Source organism: Amphiura filiformis, chromosome 6 (genome assembly GCF_039555335.1).
Source record: "Amphiura filiformis chromosome 6, Afil_fr2py, whole genome shotgun sequence".
Lineage (NCBI taxonomy): Eukaryota > Metazoa > Echinodermata > Ophiuroidea > Amphilepidida > Amphiuridae > Amphiura > Amphiura filiformis.
Window position 1 is genome coordinate 45,207,047 of NC_092633.1, and position 27,018 is coordinate 45,234,064.

General features: G+C 37.6%; 1 protein-coding gene across 1 annotated transcript; it reads left to right on the forward strand.

Moving 5' to 3' along the window:
• Positions 1-299: 299 nt before the first annotated feature.
• On the forward strand, positions 300-23,839 carry LOC140155483 (NEDD8 ultimate buster 1-like). The gene is given in 11 exon segments (XM_072178348.1): positions 300-383; positions 5,021-5,146; positions 7,348-7,580; positions 8,712-8,938; positions 9,802-9,988; positions 11,327-11,436; positions 12,657-12,841; positions 13,769-14,010; positions 15,727-15,931; positions 20,315-20,379; positions 20,381-23,839. Coding segments are annotated over 10 exon segments (1,833 nt in total). The 5' UTR covers positions 300-383; the 3' UTR covers positions 20,634-23,839.
• The last annotated feature ends 3,179 nt before the right edge of the window (positions 23,840-27,018 follow it).

The window sequence follows — 27,018 nt, forward strand, 5'->3', positions numbered from 1 at the left end:
TAATTTATGTTTGCCAAAAAATTATCTTTTTTTTAAAGCTTTTGATATCATTAGGGTAGTACTAATAGGGTCATTGAAGTTTCCACACACAAAAATCGACCCTTTATGTGTGTGTGGTGTTTTTTTTTTTTTTTTTTTTTTTTTTTTTTGTTTGTTTGTTTGTTTGTTTGTTTTGTTTTGTTTTGTTTTTTGTTTTGCTTTTTTATGTAAATGGCTTGTCATATTAGTGATGACGTCATCTCATCAATAATTCATTAAGCTTGTTGGAGACCTGGAATAGACGGTCTATTAAAAAAATAAAAACATTACGCAGCAAAAACATACGGAAGTCGTCTGCTGTACATTGTGTAGTTTATATGCTGTCGATATTTTGACTGTTTGAGGTGAGGTTTCACTGGGAATTTTTGTATTTGTGTACTTACTACTTACTCAAGTAGATGATATCCAATTTACCGTGCTATCATAGAATCATGCAATGTCATAGGATCTTCGCATGCTTAAGCTTAACGACATGTAATAATTTACCAGTACATGAGTATGTACTACTATTACTGATCACTGACTATATAGGTATGCCAGGCAAACCTTATGCCGCCAGCATACTTTCCTGCCGCTGCCGCTGCGTGCAAGCGGCAGGCTGCGTTCCACCAATGACAAGCCTTTATTGTGTCCGTTTGTCTGCAATGCTTGCGTGCATGCGCCGCTCAGTGGCAAGCGCTCAAGCGGCAGGGTAGTATGGAACTAGTCAGGATTATTTAGTCACGATTATCGCACTTTCAGTTTCCCACAGCGTTTGAGCGGGAATTGGATTGCGACTTTTTCGATGTCTAGTGAGCAAATTTTTCAATATTTTGAGAAAATGATGTCAAATTTTCTATTCTGTATTGTTTGGTAATAATGTCTTTTGCCAATAGTATGTTTAAAGTTGTAATTTTGTGTGTTTGATCGCAAAGATCGGATATTTTCGTTCGATTCAATTCTGAACCCTTCGCAGAAGGGTGCCGATTTGCAGAACTTTGACGATAATTTTGCCTTTTTGCACACTAAAATGCATTCGATCCTTAATTTTGTTTCAACCGAGTCTTAAATTAGCAAGCACAATAAGGTTGGTACCACTTTTATATACATTGCTAAAATTTTAAAGATTTTTTTCAAGTTTCTAACCGGTATAAGCGTTAAGTGTGTATTTCCCATTGACATCCAAAATGGGAAATACGAGTCTGATGGACATAGGAACGGCGTCCATGAGACTCAGTGAGTCTAGGATTATTATGCACTTTCAGTTTCTCACGCGTTTGAACGGGAATTGGATTGCGTACTTTTTCGATGTCTTGTGAGCAAATTTCTTCAATATTTTGAGAAAATGATGTCAAATTTTCTATTCTATATTGTTTGGTAATAATGTCTTTTGCCAATAGTACTAGTATGTTTAAAGTTGTAATTTTGTGTTTTTGATCGCAAAGATCGGATATTTTCGTTCGATTCGAATTCTGAACCCTTCGCAAGGGTGCCGATTTGCAGAACTTTGACGATAATTTTACTTTTTGGACACTAAAATGCATTCGATCCTTAATTTTGTTTCAACCGAGTCTTAAATTAGCAAGCACAATAAGGTTGGTACCACTTTTATATACATTGATAAAATTTTTAAGATTTTTTTTCAAGTTTCTAACCGGCGCAAATCGTTAAGTGTGTATTTCCCATTGACATCCAAAATGGTGTAAGCCAGTCCTTAATATACATAGGTACGGCGTATATAGGACTGGCAACTGCAAGTCTAGTATGTAGGTAACCCAGGCAAACCTTAGTTAATAACACATTTGCTAGTCAGCCAAATTCGCCGACAATGTCAATGCATATTTACATAGAAATTTAAAACAACTGGCCGAAGAAGGAAACATACATAAATATGTTTTCTATACTTCACTTGACCCAAATATATGATTTTTTATGGTGATAAGTCACTCGCACATGGAATTTTAGAGGATTTGGATAGCAGTTCCATTAAAAAAGCTGCTATCATAATGAGACTAAGATCTAGAAACACCCCGAAATGCCGTTTTGGGGAATTTTGCTAGCTGAAACTTTTTGATGAAAGTCAATCTTTGACAAGATGTAACTTTGCTACGGAAAGTGCTATGAAAAAATGGTTTTCAGTTTTGGCTTTGTTTACTCAAGGGCTTTGATTTGATATATAAAATGATGCAGTTTGATGGCAAATTTGAATTCACCTAGCATACCGTACCTATAGTATGGAACCAGCTTTATAGTCAAATGCAGCCTACCTTTGACGAGCGCGACTACCGTGATGTTGCAAATTCTGCGCTAACAACGCGTACGGCGCACAGTTCATTCATAAATTTCCACTCAGCAACAACATATCGCCTTAGCAGCCAATCAGAGACAAGTGCATGCAACGCAGTAAATACGTGATGTATCCTTACAATACGCGCTCGTCAAAGGTTTACTGCATTTTAGTATAGTTAACACATTTGCTTGTCAGCAAAATTCGCCTAGACCGGGGCCCAAACACAATACATATAAATACATAGAAATTTCCCCCAATTTGTTTCAAGAACAGGCCGGTCAAGGAAACCTACATTTAATGTTTTCGTACGGTACTTCACTTGACCCAAATATATGATTTTTTATGGTGATGAGCCACTCGCACCTGGAATTTTAGAGGGATTTTGATAGCAGTTCCATTAAAAAAAGCTGCTAAAGTGCTATCGCCATGAGACTAAGATCTAGAAACACCCCCGTAATGCTCTTTTTGGGAATTTTGCTAGCAGAATCTTTTTGATGAAAACGGTCGATCTTCGAAAAGATGTAACTTTGCCATGGAAAGTGCTATGACAGAAAGGTTTGGTTTCTTTACTAGTCAAGGGCTTTTAATTTGATATATAAAATGATGCAGTTTGATGGCAAATTTACATTCACCTGGCATACCTACTATATACTTATAGCCTAGTCCCAGTAACTGAGAACGTGACGACATTTACATTTACATTGGGTAGGCCCTACCGGTATTGAAAGAACCAGCTCATTTAAACGTCCCAATGATGTCTGTGTTCGATCTTCCTAGTTACTAGGACTAGATTATAGCCAGCAATTGCGAATCCAATGAATCATTGACATTGCATTGGCATGCCATTCATAATCATTGCATTGATTGCAAAGTATGATTGCCATTGCTCAGTCATGAGTTCCCATGACAGTACCATAACCATATTATTAAGCAAACTATAGTTTCATTTTGAATAATTTTGTGCGAGTCCTAGTCATTTGATCGAGATTTGCTCGAGAAGTCTAGCCAAGAATTTGCTCACCAATAGCTTCACACTAGGTCTAGATCATAGGTCTACATGTAGGCTAGAGACCATTCTCCCCATTGGCATTGTATTCAAAATCTAGTTGGATTTGCTGAAGCATGACAGTGTGATGACACTGTGTAAAGCAATGGAAGTTCAGAAGTAAACACAGCCAATCACGACAGGCGATTTGCATTAAAAATGTTGCTAAAATAAAATTTCACTTTGGCAAAATTTTAGACTGTCCAAAATTTACTTTGGCTACTATTTGTCCAGGAAAGTATTGGTAAGTATTGATTAATTTTATAGTAAACTAGATTTCGCGGTTCTCGGGTTGGGTGGTTCTCATAATAGGCCTATCTCTAATGACCTTTTAAACTACTATGATATAGGCCTACGTCTCTTAGTGATCAATATAATGGGCTATAGGCCTTACCTGGTTCTGGTCTGATGAGATGCACCTGTAAATTAGTCACATACCCGCACTGCGCCCGTCGGTACTCCGCGAACACGCCCGTTGATACTCCGAGTACTCGCTCTGCGAGCACGCGATAGCCCTGCGCGCACGCGATAGCGCGCGGACAGACGGACAAACTCTCTATAATTAGTATTAAGATAGATAGAAGTGACAAAAGAGTAGGCCTATGGTACCGGGGTACTGAAAAGTAGGGGAACCTATTTCTATCTCGTCCGTCCGTGACGCAAACATTTCTTTCGTTCTATTTTTAGTAACAAATCATACCTGCCAATTTTTTTATATTTCCAATAGGGCTAATGATACTCTTCATCATTAAAACATAAAACAATGAAGTAAATGTCAGCAGTTATTTTTACCAGGCTGTTTTTCTATCAGTTTTCAAAATGTCCGTCCGTGATTAAACCGATCAGCCTCTTTTGCAGAAAACCCCATTGAAATCAAACATTTACTTCCAAAGATGAACAACTGAAGCGTTTCCAAAACAGCTAGACAACAAAAGAAATGTTTTCCCTTTGTTTATCTGGAAATCAATATTTCCAACTTGCGACTGATTTTGCTTGATCACATCACATTGTAGATCTACAAGTATCTCATAGTAGATCACCTGTAACAACAGATGTAACTAATAAATTGCTAATTAAATGCTAATTACAACAGTATTTCCTATATGTTACCAGTACAAAGTGTGCACGTAATTGCTGTGACATTTCTAAATGGCCTATCTCTTGCCTGAGTCACTCTGTTTATATTACACATATATATTTTTAAGGAAATTTGATGTGGAATTCAATTATGCTTATTACATGTAGTTTTAATGCTAGAAATAGAGGAAATTAAAGTTTTTGATTGATGTCATAAAAATTGTAAAGTTATTTTCCAATTTTTTACCTCTTTCTTCTTAATTTGTATGTGACACGATCTGGTCCATGGGGGCCAAAGGAGGCATTTTTGAAAATTGAGTTACAGTAATTATTACATACAATAGGCTATCATTTACTGAAAACACCAAAGGTCTAGTATATTTGGTTCTAAAGTTATGAAGTTCTTTGATGTCTATTTTCTTATGTATTTTATTGTTATTTACTCCATATTTTTACCTTGATCTCAGTTTCAAATTTGCCGCCTTTGGCCCCCATTAACCAGATCGTGTCACATATAGTTCAAATAAATACAATGGATATATGCAATGGTTTTAAACCAGATTCACTCCTTTTATAATTTACCAATGTAGATGGCAAGTAATGTAACTGAAGAAGAGATTCTTGACTTGCTACGTCAGCAGTTGAATAGTGAGAAGATTAAACTCTGGCTGTCACCATATACGCTGGAGGATGGAGCTGCTGGTGAATACCCAGAGGTGAGTTTCATCCACAACCAGGGTTGTCACTACGCCGGACTGCGCTGGACAGGGCCGTCCGGCACTCACAAAAAATTTAAAAAATATATATATATTTTTTTTATCATTTCCGGAAGTGGATGATGATATTTCATCATAAAAAGAGCCAAAAATTTTTTTTTAGGGGGTGGCACCCTCAAAGCCTATTCCCTGATCCCTAGCATTCACCAAAAAGATAGTGCGAGGCACGAGAGCTTCGCTCGCTACGCTTCGCCTTCAATATTTTAACCAGAACTTTTTTCGTTCTGGTGACAACCCTGTCCACAACAATAATTTTGGAGTTTACAATTATAGAAAAACTACAGCACTAAAAATTTTTTCAGATTGAAAAAAATATTATCCAGTTTTGTCAAATGAAATAGCAAAATCCTAATCCTTTAGTTAGTTCTAATAAAAAAACTGGCAATTCAAGTCAAATTTTAATATTTGGACAATTTTGAAAATAAGGGCCAAAAACATGACCATTGATCAGTGTTTTTAAGGTGTTCTTGTGTGCTGTGATAATCAAACCCCAAAGACTTCTACAAAGACTAATTTCAGGTTATACATTCTAAATTGGTAAACACATACATAACTTCTCAATCTCTTTTATAATCAATCATCAAAATTACATGATATTAAAATTATGAGCAAACTCGATCTTGGTGCATCATATTTGTGTTTATTCTCAGTCATCCAGATATATAAAATATCAAGTTGATATAATTAAAATCTAGTCAAACTGGACTTACTATTTTTGACTGACGACATTTCACATCCTATTCTTCAATCTACTTCTACTGTGTGCATGCCCACTGCTCCCCAACTAGACTGTTCAAAGCACATGTAAATTGTATGCAGTTTAGTGAAAGTGAATATTTCTGAATGATCAAATTTTTGGTTGAGAGCGCTGTTCGGAATATGGAAATTAGTTCTGGAACAAAGAGCTACAAAGTCAGGCATGTAGAAATTCTGTTGGGCTTGTAACTTTTTAGATTTACATGCCTGACTGGCTAGTGTCAAAAAGGTAGGTCCAGTCCGGCATGATCCCAAGTATCACTTAAGAGCTGAATAACTGGGCATATATAACGACCAGCATGGAACTTGCTTTTGACCAATTGCGAGTGTATAAAAGCATATACCGTATTTCGTCAAATAAACGCCCCCCGGGGGCGTTACATTTTCCCAAGGGGGGGGGGCGTTTATTCAAGGTCAATTTAAGAACGATAATTCCCATTTTAGGTAACTTAAAACTCACACTAAAATGACAAACTATGAACTAGAATCACTGACTTCTGGTTCACTTCCGGGTTTCCAATCCAGATTTTCACCAATTATTGATGCTATTATTGACCATGAGGGCAACTTGGTAAACTTACCACACAAGATAGCATGGAAATATCAGCATTTTTGAAACATCTTGGTTGAAAAAAGTGGTGGGGGTGTTTATTTGAGGGGGGCTACTATTTGACAAAATACGGTAATGAACTTGACTTCATATTTAGACATAATTTTGAGTAGTAAGACACTTGAACATCTCAGAACTCATAAAATGGGCTATTCCATTTAAAATCCACACTACCTCTGTGGAAGATTTTGGAAATATCTGCCACAGGGGGAGTATGAATTTCAAATGGAATGAGCACATTAGGCAGCTCCATTTGAATTTCATACACCCTCTGAGAAACATTCAACCTGAATCTTACACTCACTAAGGGAGGCGAGTTTCAAATGGAACTGCTAATGTGTTCATTCCATATGAAATTCATACTCCCTCTGTGGAAGATATTTCCAAAATCTTCCACAGGGGTAGTGTGGATTTTAGATGGAATAGCCCTATGATAGCAATCAATCAAAATCCACAGCAAATTCCCATTTACTGCAATCAGCGCAGTTGATTGGCAATGCTTAAAACCGTAGTCCATATTTTCCACCACATTTATATTCCACCACCAGTTTATATTCCACCACATGGGAAGAGGAAACCGGAACGGCCGCACACACTGTACTTACAGTATGTCCAGCACCTCCTGGGAGATACTGAAGGGATGCTGTAGCCAAACAAAATTGTTTCGCTTGCCCAAGATTGCAATAGTTGGAGAGAGCTTGTAGTCGCCTGCTCCGCAGCCAAATGATGATGATGTAAAACAAACTAACCCATTTTGATACTTGCTCATCAACAGGCCTTGATTGTGAAGTACTCCAGCAGTCTTAACCTGCCAAAAGAAGTCATTGCAGATGCTATAGAAAACCTGAGACAACATGCAGTAGCAAAGCTTGCTGCTAGGAAAAAATTCCAGCAACAAGGAATAGCAACTCTAAAAGTCAAACTTTCAGGTAACACCGACAGCAATGGATCCAAGACCTTTGATGTAGAAATGAAACTGGATGCAAGTGGTTTTGATCTCAAAAAAAGGTAAATTTTGTACATGCAGTTTTTAGTGAATCTTGTGTAATGATAATCCGAGTGTTTTTGTATTTTTTTATGGAATAGTAGACACGTACTTCAAATATTTTACGGGGTTGCACCTAAATCTATAACAGAAAAGAACAGTTTTCAGGTGTCCTTGTTTTTTTTATATTTATATAAACGCAATAAATTTTAAAGTGATAATTAATTTATTTTTACATAAACATCTCACAAAAAGTAACTTACCCCCTTAAATAATGGCCATTATTCAAAAAGGCGATTTTATTACAAATCTGTAAAATGCGTTGGAAGCAGAATTTATTTCTGCGCATCTTGATACCTCATTTGATACGATAGCCCAGAAAACAATAAAACACTGGTCAATTTAATGTAGTGAGGTCCAGATTTGAAAGTTGCACGTACAACAATACAAAAACACTCAGATTATCATTGTAACACAGATTTCCTTCCATTATACTGAATACAAATCAATAGAATTTACTGCAACTTTCAAATCTTGGGTTACATTGATTTAAATGTACGCTGTGACGTCAATATTTAGTCAATTGCTGCAAATGAGTTGTCAAAATGTGCAAAAATAAACTCTGCTTCCAACGCATTTTACAGATTTGTGATATAATTGCCCGTTTTTGAATAATGGCCATTATTAAAGGGGGGTTAATTACTTTTTTTGAGATGTTTATCTGTAACTCATGCAATGCAGATTAAAGTGCCTGATGTGTTGGATGCCTCACCCGTGTACTCTGGGGATGTAAATGGGTTAATTTTTGTCGGGTTCAGGAGCAATTACTAATATAATGCAATTGATACTTCTAATCTGAAGTGGGATATAACTTTTAAAAGTACAGGAGGCCCCTGAGTTATTATGCCAGCTGATGCCCATGTCCATGACCCCAGGTTGCGACAGTCTGTGAGATCCCATAACCTAGCAGTGGAAGTCCCAAGATCAAACCTTGTCAGCCATGATAGATCATTTCTACCATCTAAAGCCCAATTATGGAATTCTATTCCTGCCCAAATTCCAGCCATTAGCCATTGACATGTCGTAAAAAAAACCCCAATAACACATACATACTAAAAGTATTATTACCATAATACTGTTCATCTTATTCACAGGATTTCTGACCAAAGTAAAATGCCAGCTGAAAGTCTGAAACTAATCAGCTGTGGTCATGTGATTGAAGATGACCGTCAACTGAGTCACCAGTGGGTGAGGCACAATTCTCAAGTCATGGTCATCTGTTTATCTGAGGGTGAAATGGAAGCAAGGAGTCAAGAAGAACAAGCATCAAGACTTGCTAGGACTAAAGATGCTGCCCAAGCATTGGCCAACAGAAAAGAAGGTTAGTTTTAACTTTTATTTAAAGGGGGACTCCGGCAATCATAACATTATGCCTTATATGTTAGAAAAATAATTATCAAGCACGAATCACATTGTTTTATTTAAAATAAACTCATATTGACCATAAAAGCGAATAAAAACCGTCGGCGCCCAACACGCGATATTCAAAATTCCCACGCCGAATATGTCTAAGTGCAATGACGTAATGGTTATTTGTGTTCAATTGTCGTCAGCCTACATTGTATTACTGGGACGTCATTGCACTCGGCGCCCGGGAATTTTGAATATCGCGTGTTGAGAAACGGATGTTTTTATTCGTTTTTATGGTCACTATGAGTTTGTTTTAAATAAAACCATGTGATTCGTGCTTGATAACTATTTTTCTAACATATAAGGAATAATGTTGTGATTGCCGGAGACTTCCTTTAACTAGTATGTAAAGCATTATTTACCCCGGGTATTTACCTTGATTGTATATAGATACATACAGGATGGTAGGTCACATAAGATGCAACACCACACATTCCTTTGATCTTTAAGTATTGAAGCACTATCCTGGTGGAAAATAAAAATTAAATTGGTACCTCATCATCATTATCATCATCATCATCATCATCAATATCATCATCATCATCATCATCATCATCATCATCATCATTAATATCATCATTGTCATCATCATCATCATCATCTTTATCAATATCGTCGTCATCATCATCATCATCGTCATCATCATCATCTTCCATCTTCTTCATCTTCATCTTCTTAAACAAAACTGAAAAACAAGACTGAAAGTGAACTGAAAACAGTATGTACATTGTTGTAATGGCAAGTAATGACACACCTCTTTCATTTTTTTTCCAGATTCTGATCATGATAACTACTTTATTCAAATTGCTGACCAAGATGGCAAGCCCTTAGAATTGCCTGATGGAGAAAGGCGTGCTTTATCTATGGCAATGATGTTAAATGAAAAAGGAAGAGCATGCCTTAAACGCAAACAGTATGGAGAAGCTCTTGTACTGCTTTTGGAAGCCGATGGTGCCTTTAAGTAAGTTTATTTTGTGATACGATCAAACTAGATAATCAAGTCCTTTGTCATCAAAATTAATTTGAAGATGCAACAAGCATATGCAGAGTATATTGTTTCCTGATGAAACTTAACAAATCTGTTAACTTCTCAAAAACTCAAGATTCAATTGCGATATATTTTTCAGTCAAGTGTAATGTTTGGAGGCTGTATAATAATTATGAGCCCCTGATGGGGGGGTAAATTTTCAAGCGGCATGTTAAAAATTGCTTGCCTCCACCCCCTCTTGGCCTCCCAAATATTGCTTCCCTTCCCTCGGTCTTCCCTCCCCTCTGCCTCTGCATTTGCACATACAACAATTTTGGGTTCCCAATTTGCAAACCTTAAATGGTCTAGATATAAGATGCAACCAGGACATTTTACATATTTGCACGTTTCTGTACTCTGTTTTTCTAAGCCTTTTTAGAGTGTGTTATTGGCCCCCCTCCCCTTTTGACCTGCCAGAAATTGAATAGCCCTTCTTGGCTAGACAAAAAAATTCTTTCATCCCCAATTTTACCCTCCCCCATGACTCATAAAGTGTGTATTTCAGTCAATGTTGAATACAATCAATATCCCACATGTAAAAGAAAATAGAACCATCCCATGGAGATGTTTAAGCTACATTGTATAGGCATTTCAGTTTTCTTGTTCCAACTAGCTACATGTAATTCAGGGGAGTATAAATTTCAATGAGCACATCAGGCAATTCCAGTTGAACCTCATACACCCTCTGAGAAAGATTCAACTTGAATCTTCCATTGACGTAGGATGAGTTTAAAATGGAGCTGCTAATGTGTTCATTCCATTTGAAATTCATACTCCCCCTGTGGATGATATTTCCAAAATCTTCCACAGGGGCAGTGTGGATTTTAAATGGAATAGCCCAATGGAACAAGAGCTGAATCAAAGCTCGCATCCTTTGGACAGAGAGAATGAGAAAGATGAGCAAAAACAATGGGCTATTCCAGTTGAAATCCACACTACCCCTGTGGAAGATTTTGGAAATATCTTCCACAGGGGGAGTATGTTTTTCAAATGTAATCGGTCAGAGGTAATCATTTTGAAACCCACACTCCCCCTGTATTATGGCTTTACCTATATCTTCCACAGATGGAGTGAGTATTTCAAGTGGAAGTTACCCAATTATCTATTCTATTCAAAATTGATACTCCCTCTGTGGCAGACTTTAGCTAAATCTTCCACAGGGGTAGTGTGGATATTAAATGGAATGGCCCAATACACTCAATTTGTATACCATGAGAACATTGATTTGTAGATATAACATTTTAAATGACATCTCAAATGTGTTTGTTTTAGGCTATGTAGGTCTGAAATCCTGAGTGCTGTAGACAACTATGCTGTTCTGTGCCTTGATATAGTGTGGTGTTATCTGTGCCTTGAAAATGTCAGTGAGCTTCCTGATGCAGGTATGTATGTAAGGCATTAGCCAGAGGGATGTCCAGGTGTCATTTGGACACCCTGTTTTCAATTTGGACACCCTAAAATTCTGATTTTTATAATGGAGTGAATAGGAAGTGGACACCCTGATTTTGTAGAATAAGGTATTTTTGACCATTTTGGACACCCTAAAGACACCTCTCTGGCTAATGCCTTGTATGTATGTCAAATCAGTCTCAACTGATTTGCTCCCATATATAGCCATGAAAATGTTGAACTTGTAAATGAAATATGGAAGCAATGGCTGAGTGAACCAAGATGAGCATATTTTACTATTTAAGCCCGAATGAAGGTAAGGTTCAAAATGACCCAATCAGTGGCGGCGCTAGAGGGCAAGGGCATTTGCCCCCCCAATATTTTTCTTGTCCCCCAATTTGCCCCCCCGCTTTTGAGGCAAAAAAACCCCAAATAACGTAAATTTCCGCTTTTTGTGGTAATTTTGCTCAAAATTTGTCTTTCCCCCCCCCAGAAATTCACTTCCCCCCCGAAAAAAATTCCTGGTGCCGCCACTGGACCCAATGTGTTTTTAGTAAAGTTGGATTTGTCTATAGGTATATGTGTTTTTATATAATTTTATGAGGAGAAGATCGATGAGGTATTATCCATTTAGTGGCCAATTAACCCAATAACAGAGTCAAGATGCAAGGAATACATCAAAGAGATTTCCAAATTATCTTCATATAACAATATTAATGTATGTAAGCATTTATTCAATATGTGTATGCGTGAGTCTTCAACATTCACTTCAGCTTATAAATATATGATTGTTTTCTCTAAACCCGAATCAAAGAATGATCGATTTCCTTTCCAACAAAACAATTTATATTCTTCCAATCGCGTCTCGCCCGTTAGACTCGCGTAAGCTTAGACACTCTGGACGCTGAAAGACCACACAAAGAAATAGTGTGATTAAAAATGCTTGACAAGCAGAGCTTGATAAATTTAAATTTAAAATCTAATGATCAATTAGATTGATCATGACAATATGTAATGTACATCTAGCAATCAAGAGGTGTAAGTCTTCCGGAAATTCACAGAATGTGGCCAAAAAAAAAAAATTAATTTAAATTTTTTAATGATGATAATTCGTCATAAAAAGAGCCAGAGCCTTTGGCTCACATGTTTTTCAGGGAGTGGATCGTTACCTCACTTACACCTCTGAGCAATAATAGGTCTTTTCCTCTTTCAGAATCCCGCTTAACAATGTGCCAAGACTGTTTTCGACGTTCTTACGGAGATAACTTGGAGAGATTAGCAGGAATCAAGGGTGATAGTTCCAGAGAACTAGCCCTCTATGTTAGACTGTATTTGCTTCAAGGTATCTTGGCTTTCTATCATCAGCAGCATAATTTAGCACTCACATTACTCAATAAAGTAAGTTTGTTATGCACTATCAGCATGTTTATAGTGGGAGCAGATGTACGGTACATTGGGGTATAATTTCTATCCAGTCAGAAATTATCCGGAAACTTGCTCACTATAAACACCAGCTGTATTTGTGTGTACCGTAAATTGATATCCTTTTCAATCGAAGGATATGGGCATGAGATATTTGCACTATGTGTGCTGTATTACCTGAAGTAGCAGCTTCTTTATGATGTGTTGAATGCGCACAGGACATTTGGAACGCTTCTCACCCCCAAGAGGTATCACTCTCTACTGCTCTCCTTAAATCTGATATAGGAGAGTGATTTTTAGCTCTCCTTAGTTGAGCATTCTTTCCTTCAGGGTTCGCCGTTTTTTGCCGCAGGTGGAAAAAGCTGTGGTTTTAACCGCTGTCCTGGGTGTAACAAGGCCAGATTTTGTAATTATAAGTAACATATTAAGAAAATAAAGGCATGCGTTTTCATTGCTCACATGGTGGCGCATAACTGAAATGTGGCATATCAAATTCAAAACTTTTTCATTTTAAAGACAGTTTTTGCCATTTATTGCCAGTTTAAATCAGGCAAAAACTGGCAAAAACAAGTTATTGCCACTTTGCCAGCAAAAACCGAACCATGCTCTCCTTACATTCTATTGTAAATGCCCTAATCAGCTCTCCTTGAAGGCTCCAGACATGCCAGAAGAATGCTCTCGTGCAAATTCCAAAAGACAGTCACTTGTGCTTTTTAAGTTGATGCATAGCGCTCAATGAACTTTATTAACCTACAATAATGAGATTCTCGCTCCAATTCCCAAAATAACAATAAAATCCCCATTGTGAAATAACCATGATTACAGGTGACATATTATATCAAATATTGTAATTATTTTACACATCTCTCTAAATGTGTGTATTGGATATTATGCATTTTACAGGCAGAGACCACCTTGAACAGTTTACAAGTAGACGAGAGCAAACTGATGCAAGTGGTATCTATGGGATTTGATATCTCTGAAGCAAGACTTTGCCTCAGAGCTACAGGGGGCAATGTATCCAATGCCATCACAAAGATCACAGAAAGAAGAGAAAGGAAGAAAGAGATCATTGAGAAAGAGAAAGAAAAACGACAGAAAAAGAGATTAGCTTTGAAACTTGGAAAGACAGCTGATGGTCAGAAGTAAGTGTATATATAATTTAATACCTGAGTGGAAGAAGGGCCCAACTCCCAATTTTTTACAAAAATGAGTTAGACCCAGCATTTTATTGCCAGCAGACTGTTCTTCCTTGTGTTTGAAAGATGCATGAGTAAAATTCCATTCTCTATATAATCTTCCATGTATACAAAAAATGTACTTAATCATGGTTTTCATGGAAGAAAGGCCCAACTCCATGGAATTGGGCCCTTCTTCCACAAATATTGGGTTAAAGTGGAATTCTGTTAATCCATGAAATCTGCTTTCCACTGCAATAAACTTTCTTGCTAACATATTACATGCTTCTATTTGTGCAATTAATGGATAATTACCAAATTTCTGTAGCTATTTATAACACATCTGCTTTACGGAACTGGCACTTGCAGTATATTAGTGGAAGAAGGGCCCAACTCCAGCTCATATTAAGACCTGTACCATTGCCATGGAAACATCATATAATTTCAAATGTATACATGTATTTCTGTATGTTCATGTATTGAAGGTTCCCTGAAGATGAAAACATTCTGTCTATTAATCTTTTCCAAATATTAAGCTTTTTTTTTTTATATCTCAAAAACAGTTTTGATGGAGTTGGGCCCTTCTTCCACTCAGGTATTCAATTGAATAGTGTGACCCTATCAAACACACTGAAGCAGGGTTAGTGATTTTTTATTCCAAGAACTGCTATACCCCATGATAAAGCCAAAAGAGACAAGTGGAATGCTAGACATAATGCGCAATCCTATCTTTATAAAAAAAAATCAAAACATGTTTGATGATGTGAACATTTTAAAGAAAACATGTTTTAAATCATAGGAAAAAACCTTTTGAATAATGTACTTTGAAGATGAATTTTTTAACAATAGATAAAATGACATAGAGGTATTTTAATTATATCCAACAGTTGTAGAAGCATTAGGAATGGAGTAAAACAGTCAATTGAAGAAAGAAATGAACTTACATTTGACAAAAATGGTAAAAATGAAACACTTGATTTAAATCAGTGATTAAAAAAAGAAGTGATTCAATCGTAATTTAAATCGTAATCTAATTGCAACAGAATTTTTTTCACTGTTATGCATTTTAAAGATGTCTTCTGAACATAACAAAAGTATATTAAAAAATAATTGGTGGAAAGGTAGGTCATACAGGGTACTACACCCCTTGATGAATTTGTGACTATTTTTACATTTTTCTCGGGGGATGGTGGCGCGTGGGTGGGGGGTGGGGAGTTTGTGTGTGTTGTGGGGGCGGGGAGTCCGGTTGCTGTGCTGGAATTTCGGTGGCTCAGGACGGGCGGTGCATTGTTTGTTTCGGGAAGGGAGGTACCGCTAGAATGTACCTCATTTCTTGACATATGAAATGGGTCGCTTGTCTTGAGTCGCTGAGGTTTCGGTGGGGTAGTGTGCATGGCTTTTGCTGCCAGTGTGTGGTTGTTCTTTGGGAGGAGTGCAGAACTGGTCATGGGATTTGTCAGGGGGTGTGGTACCACCTTGATGTGTGTAATATCATATGTAAGGTGCAATCCAAATATTTCTTTATTCTTGTACCATTAATAAGTCTTAGGCTCATCAAGGACCGCAGTGGAAATAAGTGTGCTTTTATGTATTCTTTTCTGTGTTTTTTATCCTTAGTTTGAATCCGAAATGAAATGATATTTTTAATGTCCTGTAATGTATTATATTTTCTATACCATCTAGAGTCAACATAGAAGTTTATGAAAGTCTAGTTGGCATGGGGTTTCCTACCAGTGCTGTTGCAGCATCACTCAGACAAACCAACAATGACCTCCACAGGGCATTAGAATTGTTACAAGAACAACCTGAACTATTACAATTAGCAACAGATCCTGATGAAGATGATGATGATTGGAAGGGAGTCATCACAGATTCCATGATAGCTATGGTAAGTTATGAATACAGTAGGCCCAAAAATAAGTTGTTTGCTTTTCCTCATCCGACCGACCATCTCGGCAGTCCCAACCGTAGAACCTTTTATTTTTTTGAAAAAAGTTTTTTTTACACACTTTCCCTGAAAATGTCATGAGCTTTTCATTTGAAAAAGAGAAGATTTAAAAGATATGTTGTGAAAAACATTTCCTGCATGTTTCCCCTGTCCAGTCGTACCTGGCTGAGGGTTTCAATATTTCATATTATCATTCTCGGTGATAGTGCAGTATTTTAAGTCTGCCAGACACGAACATGTCAAATAAAGTAGGGTTTGCTTAGAATTTGTCTTTGGTGGAAATTCTTTGGTCAGCGATTGTTTTACATACAAACAAGTACTTCACATTATACTTTTGGTACATGAAAAAAACCTTTTCCCGACCGATCGAACTTCTGAAAGTTATCTATGGTCAAGCAAACAATTTATTTTTTTTGCCTTACACAACTCTTCTAATATGTGTGGATTATTCAAGAATAAAGAGTACCGGGCTATTCCATTTAAAATCCACACTACCCCTGTGGAAGATTTAGCTAAAGTCTTTCACAGAAGGGGTATGAGTTTTGAATAAAATAGACAATTGGGTAACTTCCATTTGAAATACTCACTCTAGAATAAGATATAGGTAAAGCCACAATACAGGGGGAGTATGGGTTTCAAAATGATTAACCCTGACTACTTACATTTGAAAATCATACTCCCCCTGTTGAAGGTATTTGCAAAATCTTCCACAGGGGTAACATGAATTTTAAGTGGAATAGCCCGGTGTGAGCTTGGCGGCCCTGATTTGGTAAAACGATCTAACTTGAAATTGGAACATTTTGAGATAAATCCATATAATGGGTAATGTGAGGGCGCTCTTTCCATTGGTGACATCCTAAAATCACCACCATGCCACCAAATAATGAGATTTTTATATTTTTTAAGACATTAGATCTGTTTAATAATTTATTTTATTCAAAAAGAAAAACGTCAAGTTTTAATTTCAAGTTAGATCATTTTACCAAATCAGGGCCGTTGAGTATTACAAAGTTTTGCACATGCAGGTATTTTGCTATTCCATGGACCCAGGATTTTCTCTCATGTAGCTTGGTCAGCGCTTGTCTGAATTTGGAGTTGTAAGCTACATTTTGTAATATTTAAATTTTTGCATACTGCAATTTTCTGAGACTCAGACATGTACGAGGGGGTATCCAAAAGTTTTTGACATCACCCAGAAGCGAAGGAGCTATATCGATGAAATTTTGTCAGTGCAATTACTGGTCCTTCTCTACATTATGGTCCAAAAATGGTCTCATAATTAAGTATGTTTACTTTTTTTACAGGTGGCGCTAGATGGGCAGTAGGCGCATAACCTGTAAAATGGTGAAAATTGAGGCACGCAGCGTGATTAAGTTCCTGCATTTGAAGGGTTAGGCCTACAATGCTCAGAAAATCTATGATGAAATGAAAGCTATCTACGGTGATGATTGCTCATCATATGGCACTGTTGCATTTTGTAAAAGGAATTTCCAAACTGGCCACATGTCCCTCACAGATGAGCCAAGAAGTGGGCGTCCATCACTTTCGGATGATGCGCCACAGTGAAGAAATTCAAGAAAGTGGAGGATGTTATCATGAAAAGGTTATGCGCCTACATCTAGCGCCACCTGTAAAAAAAGTAAACATACTTATGAGACCATTTTTGGACCATAATGTACATAAGGACTAGACAAAATGTAATAATGGTCCAAAAATGGTCTCATAAGTATGTTTACTTTCTTTACAGGTGGCGCTATGGGCAGTAGGCGATAACCTTTTCATGATAAGATCCTCCACTTTCTTGAATTTCTTCACTGTGGCGCATCATCCGAAAGTGATGGACGCCCACTTCTTGGCTCATCTGTGAGGGACATGTGGCCAGTTTGAAATTCCTTTTACAAAAAGCAACAGTGCCATATGATGAGCAATCATCACCGTGAGATAGCTTTCATTTCATCATAGATTTTCTGAGCATTGTAGGCCTAACCTTCAAATGCAGGAACTTAATCACGCTATGTGCCTCAATTTTCACCATTTTACAGGTTATGCGCCTACTGCCCATCTAGCGCCACCTGTAAAAAAAGTAAACATACTTATGAGACCATTTTTGGACCATAGTAGTAGTTTGGACCCAGTTCACTTTGCCTCATGGCAGAGATGGTAGAAATTTTCATTTTGGCCCAGTATGTTCAGTGGTGCATATACATGTATATGCATTCCAGACAATATTGTAGGGAGAGAAATGTAAAGTACCGTATTCATTCCAATAAGCGCCCATGCCCCAATAAGCGCACACCCAGGGTATTTTCATTTGCTAAAGGGTACCATTATGACAGATAGATGTCGATACAGTGAAATAGCTGCAGGACTACACAAGTCCTGTGTAATAAACTTGCAATAAATTTTCTGCATCAGAAAAGCTACTAGAACGTCTCAGGACCCTTTTATAACATATGTAAATTCATCTCTAATAAATGCCCAGCTCATGAAAAAATTAGGTAAAAAAATAAGCGTGCACCCAAAATGACTTTGTTTAGCGCCCTGGGCGCTTATTGGAATGATTTTGGTATTCTTAGTTGTGCAAAGAATTACATCACAGATTGGTAATTTCACAATATTTTTGAAAGTGAATTTTGTTGTTAAACATGCCAAAAAGAAGATGCATGACTATTGTGCTCAATTCTTGCCCTAGTAGTAGGGATGCCCACTGTCAATACAGTTTCCACTAGAACGATTTTTCATTCACTGTGTGCGTGGACTCACACACGTATTGTCTATGGAGAAACTGATCGATACAAGAAATCCCAGGCCTGTTAAATGGCGTACATGACTTGTTTTGATCCAAATGTAGGCCTATATCAGGGTGTTTCAAGAAATTCCTGATTCCACCAGAAAACATTAACCAAACCTTTTCCTGTTTGGTCAGTAAATAGAGAGGTCCTTCCTTCATGAAGAGATCACCTTTTTTTATTGAAAAATTTATGAGATGAGAACTACAACAGGTTGAAGTGACACCATTCCGTGCATCAGGTGTTCAAACGCAATTATCTCCGAATTTGGAGTGAATCAGACAAGCAAACTTACATACTCATAAAATTTAACTATTTTTGAAGACAAAATGTGTAGGATGTTAAGAATGTTTAAGCCTACCGCGGCCCATCTCAAATCATGCACTTCACCGTGCACTTCTCACTACCATGTCCATTTCATATGCTATCCATCATGGCTTCCATGCACACACAGTGTATTGCTCAATGTAGTAAAGATAACCTTTGAGTTGGAGCAAATTTCTCAAAATTGGTAGTGATTAATGTTACCAAACTTATGCCATGATGAAATATAATAATTTTTGAAGATAAAATGTGCTGACCTTAAAAGATTGAACAATGTTTAAGACTACCGCTTTTCATTTGAAATAATGCACTTATTGTTCATCTCCTCTATGGAGATATTTTCCATGGCGGTCATCTATGATCATTCTTGAGGTTTCACCAAACAAACCATGGGTTTTGAGGTCTTATATTTTTTGTTGTATGTCAACAAAATCGATTAAATTTCAGGATGATCTTATTTTCATGTTGTTATAAGCAAATATAATGTTCCAGATAAGTTAGTTAATAATTACATTAAGAAAAAGTACCTTAAAGTTGCACTTTCTGTTAGTATTCCTTTTTGGACTTTAACTTTTTAACATGTTCTAGCAGCCCTATATAAAACCGTGACACTCGAAAGGCCATATCTCTGGAATGAAACGTCCGATTAAGATTATTTAAACGCCAAAATGTTTCTTTCATCAATTCCCAGCCAATAAGTTAGGTCTGAATCAATTTAAAAGTACTTCAATTTTTAGTGGACATGCCTACTAGTAGTCAACATGACCTGCCTGCCTAATGGGCTATTCCAGTTGAAATCCCTACTACCCCTGTGGAAGATTTTGGAAATATCTTCCATAGTGGGAGTATGAATTTCAAATGGAATGAACACATTAGCAGCTCCATTTGAAACTCATCCTCCCTCAGTGGAAGATTCAGGTTGAATCTTTCTCAGAGGGTGTATGAAATTCAAATGGAACTGTCTAATGTGCTACTTCCATTTAAAATTCATACTCCCTCTTTGGAACATGTTTCCGAAATCTTCCACAGGGGTAGTGTGGATTTTAAATGGAATAGCCTAATCATGCTAATACGCCACCTGTTGATTCCGAAATTGATCCTTACGACCCTAATATAACAAATTCACAAAAATCACAGCACACAGCCCTACCATTTCAATGTGCATGTAAAATTTCTTTTGTATGTTGATTGACTTGTTTGTCATCTTTAGGTTACTGAAGTTGGCTTTCAACCACTTATTGCTAGAGAAGCATTACAACGGTATCGTGGTAATATAGAAAACTGTGCAGGCTTTATTTGCTTGTGGAGGCGTCCTTCCTCCACGTCCATCTAAAGAAGACAGACCAGGAACCAGTAGGGACAATGATGAAGTTGAAATTGAGCTGACAGAGGAACAAAAGAAAGCAGTAGAAGAGCTCATCAAACCAGACATACCAGAGAATGAGGAAGATTATTTGGATTTGACTTTAGATGATGAAGCCAAGTTTATTGAGCAGTATAAAACAATGCTGGCTTCATTAAGGAAATAATGATTTTTAACAAACAAAAGATGTTTTAAATAAGAGCAATATATAATCAGGGAATTACACTATTTTTAAATGAATGTTTTACTAATTAAAAATTAAGACAATGATCTTATTGAAAGTAATATGCAGGTTGAACATAGGCAAAGTCCTAATTCCCACATATTCATGATGAGGGCCGATCGTTCAATCGTGCATGTCTAACAAATCACTCTGCAGCGTTGAGTACCTTTACGTTACGCAATAGTCTGTTGTGTGTATTCGCATTTATGCTAAAGACCGTAAAAAATATGCAGTGCGTTATAGCAGTTTCATGAAATGATTGGCCCCATTAACGGGTGAGGCTGGGACTTGGCCTGTTGGTAATTGGTTTGCATCTCTTTAGGGATGAAATTAAAACTCGGCCAGCGGTCGACTGCCGGTTCCGGACGGTTCTATCCGGTTGGAACGGCGGTCGTGTTTTGATTTCATCCCTTGGGTTATTATGAGGTTGACATACATTTATGACATGTACTTGAGCAATAAGAAGTTTGGGCTTATACGCAATCCTGCTTGTGTTATCTCGTCAAGGAAAGTTAAGGGGGTACTACACCCCTGCCAAATTTTGTGCCTATTTTTGCATTTTTCTCAAAAATTATAGCGCATCATGACAAGTAAGATATGTATATTATAGGGGCAAGGACTACAACCACTGCACTGGAAATTTTATTTCAGCACAGACAACAGTTGTGGAGTTACAGTCAAAAATGAGGGAAACCACTATTTGATCAATAAATCAATAACTACTTGCCTTGACAGGGTTATAGCCACGCTGGTCGGTGCCGGTCGGGGGAAACCGGCACGGACCGCCGCCGACCGGTACCCGACCGGCACTAAAAAAATATACCCCCTAGCCTATTCCCAGATCCCTTGTGTTCGCTAAAAAGATTGTGCCCCGAGCCAGCCCTCTAATTGGACAGTAAACTTAGCCGGCACTCAACTTGGGCTAGCTATAACCCTGTGCCTTGAGTTGCTGAATTTTAAGTGCAGTGGTTGTAGTCCTTGCCCCTATAATATACATATCTTACTTGTCACCAATGCGCTATAATTTTTGAGAAAAATGCAAAAATGGGCACAAAATTGGGCAGGGGTGTAGTACCCCCTTTAAGCAGTATATATGAAGAAGAAGTTTGTTCATTTAAAGAGGCATTTTGTGATCACAGCCGCATCCTCCCACTTATCACAAAAAAAAGTTGAGAATTTTATACCACTGGAAACCTGAAACCTCTAGCTACATATTGTTTATGTACAGAAAAAATTCTTGCAGATTAATTCGTTTCACAAAAATATTATCAAATTTGTATTTCTTTCTGGTTTATTCTGGTGTACCAGAACAAAATTACAACACATATCATCATGCATAGCTTTTTTTGTGGATATGTACAAAAAAATTTGTCATAAAAAGAGAATGCTAGTATCACAAAATACTCTATAAGATTATGGACTCCACTCCAGTGCCACAGCAGTAGGCATAGCTTCATGCTGCTTGAGCATGTTATTCATTATTATGGTTTTGACTGTTGCGTGAATTATTGCTTTGGCTACTGATCAGTGATGATAAATGTGTGCTAAGGCAATGGAAACAAATTAGTGTGATCTTCCGAGCGAGCATCGATGCTTGGTCGATCCTTATTAATTATGGAATTAATTAATTTACTATTTTTAATTGTGTTAAAATAGTATATGTGCCTGTAGTGATACTGACCATTCTTAAACACTTGAGAACGTTCCTGCAATCTTATTGGTTCTTACCCGTGTGATATGACATGGGCAAGCGTGTGTGAATTGACGCGATACGAACCAATCGGAGGCGCACTGCAACAACGGGACTGATCGATTTTAAGCCCTAGGTAATTCCTTGTAAAATGCAGAATTTAATTTGATTAAAATTTGTAATACTTTGTTTTACTTAAAATAATGATGTCGCCCGTGTTATATGAGACGATAGATACACTCCAGCGGCTAAAAAAACAATACCTTTATTCTCTAAATATAAATTTAGCATTAATTCTGATTAATTAGTTGATAGTTCATTAATTACAAGCATTGAAGCAACATCGACAGTCGATCCAAAGATTGAACAAATTTGTTTCTGGTGCCTAATACCTTTGGTAATACCTTTGGTAGAGCTTAGCTGTGCATCACAATGGTAGAATTTGATATTTTATAATATGTCCTTATCCTGTCTAGTGAAATATTACACTTGCTGGCAGAAAAAGAACGGTGCCTGTTTACATTTTGAGTGCATACACAGCGTAAAAACGGAAGTAGGGTTGTGATTGGCTAATTCAATCGTCTCACAAGCATAACAGACCCGTAATCTGATTGGCCAATTAGGCATCAAAGACGTGATCATTGAGGCAACACAAAGCCCTCATTAACAGGGTGTGCGCGTCAGAGTTAGAGAATGTTGTACTTCTCTGGAAGCAAGTGTAATTAGCTTTGCAGAAAGTCAAAGCTATATATGTGTGGCCAGGAAGTAGTGAAAAAATATTAATTACAATATTTGGGTCTTGCAAAGTTTTCAGTAACTTTGTGTACTCAAATAATAATAAACTTAATGATTTTAACAACGCAATATCTCATAACTGGTTTCAGCTTTTGTGATATATGTAGTTAAATATCATTGAATAATTATTTTTCATAAGTTAAAAATACGGATAATCACTGGCCTAGGCATTGTTTTTGCCACCGTTAGATTTTATTAGTTATTCGGTGAAGTGGAGATATGTGACACGATCTGGTCCATGGGGGCCAAAGGAGGTATTTTGTTTAAATTGAGTTACTGTAATTATTACATTATACATACAATAGGCTATCATTTACTGAAAACACCAAAGGTCTAGCATACTTGGTATTAAAGTTATGAAGCTTTTTGATGTCTATTTTCTTATGTATTTTATTGTTTTTTACTCCATATTTTTACCTTTATCTCAGTTCCAAATTTGCCGCCTTTGGCCCCCATGGACCAGATCGTGTCACATATCTAGTGTGGGGAATATCATGCAGTGAAGTGTCATATTAGCCTAAACTGTACCAAACGTCAAAAAACCTCAATTCCAAAATCATATGCGCGGGCAGGTATCCAACGTGATGAGATGGAAAGCTTGGCCGGGCAAGGTAGGCCTGTGCACATCTTTGGCACCTGAGGGTTGGTGGTTCAAAACCACACCTGTCTCATTCTTTCTTCTTTCTTTCTTCTTTCCTTCCTCCGTCCCTTCCCACTTAAAATCAGAATATTTTTGTCAGTTTTTTCTCCAGACGCTAGCTAACGACTATCATATCCGTTGAACACATGATATATTCAAGTGCAAGGAACCAAATCTGGCTTCTTTATAGACTAAATCAAATACGGGAGATATTCATCATTTTCTATCCCGGTATCCAAAGATTTGTCGTCTGAATATCAAATCGTGCATAGCACATTCACGTGTATCGATCCCGGGTATTCATTTCAGTGTCTCTGCTGTATAATGTAATTATTAACCGGGCGATGTCGGTGTGTGACCACCATCAGATTTAACATATTCAGTATAATGCTGACAGTAGAAGTTGTGCCTTAGATTACATGTACATTAATTACCATCTCATAGCAATATAATATACAAATATCTTTGTAAGCAGTATATATTTTATTAAAGTAATAAGTGATCACACCCAGTGGGGGATACTTGGTACAAATGAACATACGGAGATGTGCTGCAAACATGGGCCTCATTTTCCGCCATTTGTATATCAATGACCCCTTTTTCTAGGCTAATTTTGGTATGAATGGGTCATTTCTTTTTCTTAAATATTTTCCATTTTTTTTTTCAGAAAAATAGCCCAATTTTGGAAGATTGCTGAAAATTTGGCAATTTGTATAAATTTGACTTTTGGTATAGAAATGGTCAAAATTTCATGAAAAATTGTAACATGGATATTCACATCAGCACATCCCAATCCAAACCTTGAGTCCCTCCCCCTGGGTTATCATCATTTCTTAGTAGTGAAGTCTATGCTGTGTTGTATTGCAGCAGAATATTATAATAATTTGGTTCATAATTAAGTATTAAATGTATGTTTAGTCATGCACTAGCTTGCTCTTTGAGATTATCATTTGACTGCATTTCCAACATCTTGTGTGTCCAGTGGCGGGCGGTGCCAGGATTTAATTTTTTTTTGGGGGGTGGGGCACTGGGGGCCAAGTGAATTTCAGGGGGATCAACAAATTTTGCTCAAAATTGCAGCATAAAGTGGAAATTTTTGTAATTTTGGGTTTTTACTGGGGGCATTCCCCCCATTTGACATTTGTGTGTCAAAATTCCAATAAAAAAAAGAAAAACACAAGATATTAAAGACCCATTCAGTGATCCCAGCGCAAGTGTAAAAAATTAAAATTGTTTATAAATTGCTTAAAAGTGAAGGATAAGTCATTCAAATTGTCATTTGGTATTTTTGAAATGACAAATTTGGCAAAAAAAACGAAGAAAACAGCAGTACTGACGAAGTTGAAGCCCCATTCAAATACATGTAGCTAATTTAGATATCTAAATTATTAGATACTGTCAGCAAAGTTCATTCATCCAAGTCTTTCAACCATTCCAAAGCTCGGTAGTCACCCCAACGCACCATTTCAACAGCCCAAAGTCCAAAGTCACTGCAAATCAAATTGCTTACAAGATGTTATCTTCTCCTGCATAGTACATTTTGGTATAGAGCGAATCCAATTTCACGCATTCCTACACCTCAATGGCAGCCATAGCCACGACGGGGACCCAGCTATCTCACCTAAAATGTGTTACACGAGCATGACGGGGACCCAGCTATCTCACCTAAAATGTGTTACACGTGAGACAAAAGAATGATGACAGTTTACAACACAAAAGAATCTAACATCGAATTTTAAGCGGGTTTAATGCACCCAATTGGGCACTCACAACACCTGTTTGGTGCATGCGGGGACCCGATAATGGCCGACCAAATCCTGACCACGACTTGGCTTGTTGGATTTGTCTATAATCTGATCAGTTCTCATGTTTTAAAGTGGAACACAAAATGATTATTTAGGCATCAAGGGAACAGGGTTTTGTAAGACCAACTCTGATATAAAATTGGATCGATTCAGCCCATATTTATTGGTCGAGTTATGAGTTTTAAAATATTGGACCAGACGTAGTCGAGTCCGATATTTTAAAACTCATAGCGAGATCAATAAATATTGGGCATAAAGCATCCAATTTTATCATTATGTTTTGGATCCAACACACTTTGAGTCATCAAAACATAATAATGCTCAAAACTTTCTTCATTAGCACTCTTGAATAAATTAAAGTGTTCTATTTGCTAAAATGGAAGATTCCCCACTAAACCACTCACACCCACAAAACCACATAAAACCACACCCACAAAACCACTCTCACAAAACCACCTCCACAAAACCACCCCCACAAAACCATCCACAAAACCACACCCATAAAACCACCCCCACAAAATCCACATAAAACCACCTCCACAAAACCACCCACACAAAACCATCTACAAAACCACCTCCACAAAACCATCCGCAAAACCACACCCACAAAACCACACCCATAAAACCACCCCCACAAAACCACCCACAACAAAACCACCTACAAATCCACATAAAATCATACCCACAAAACCTACCACAAAACCAACTACACCCATAAAACCTCCTACAAACCACACCTACAAAACCACCCACACCCACAAAACCATCCACACCCACAAAAGCACCCACATCCACAAAACCACCCAGACCCACAAAACCACCCACACCCACAAAACCACCTACAAATCCACACCCACAAAACCACCCAGACCACAAAACCACCTACAAACCACACCCACCCCCACCCATAAAACCACCTACAAATCCACACCCACAAAACCATCCACAAACCACCCACATCCACAAAACCACCTACAAATCCACACCCACAAAACCATCCACACCCACAAAACCACCCACATCCACAAATCCACCCCACAAAACCACCCACATCCACAAAACCACCCACATCCACAAAACCACCCACATCCACAAAACCACCCCTACCCACAAAACCATCCACAAAACTACACCCGCAAAACCATCCACACCCACAAAACCATCCACAAAACCACCCACATCCACAAAACCACCCAGACCCACAAATCCACCCCACAAAACCACCCACACACCCACACCACCCACAAAACCACCCACATCCACAAAACCACCCAGACCCACAAATCCACCCCACAAAACCACCTACAAATCCACACCCACAAAACCACCCACATCCACAAAACCACCCACATCCACAAAACCACCCACATCCACAAAACCACCCCTACCCACAAAACC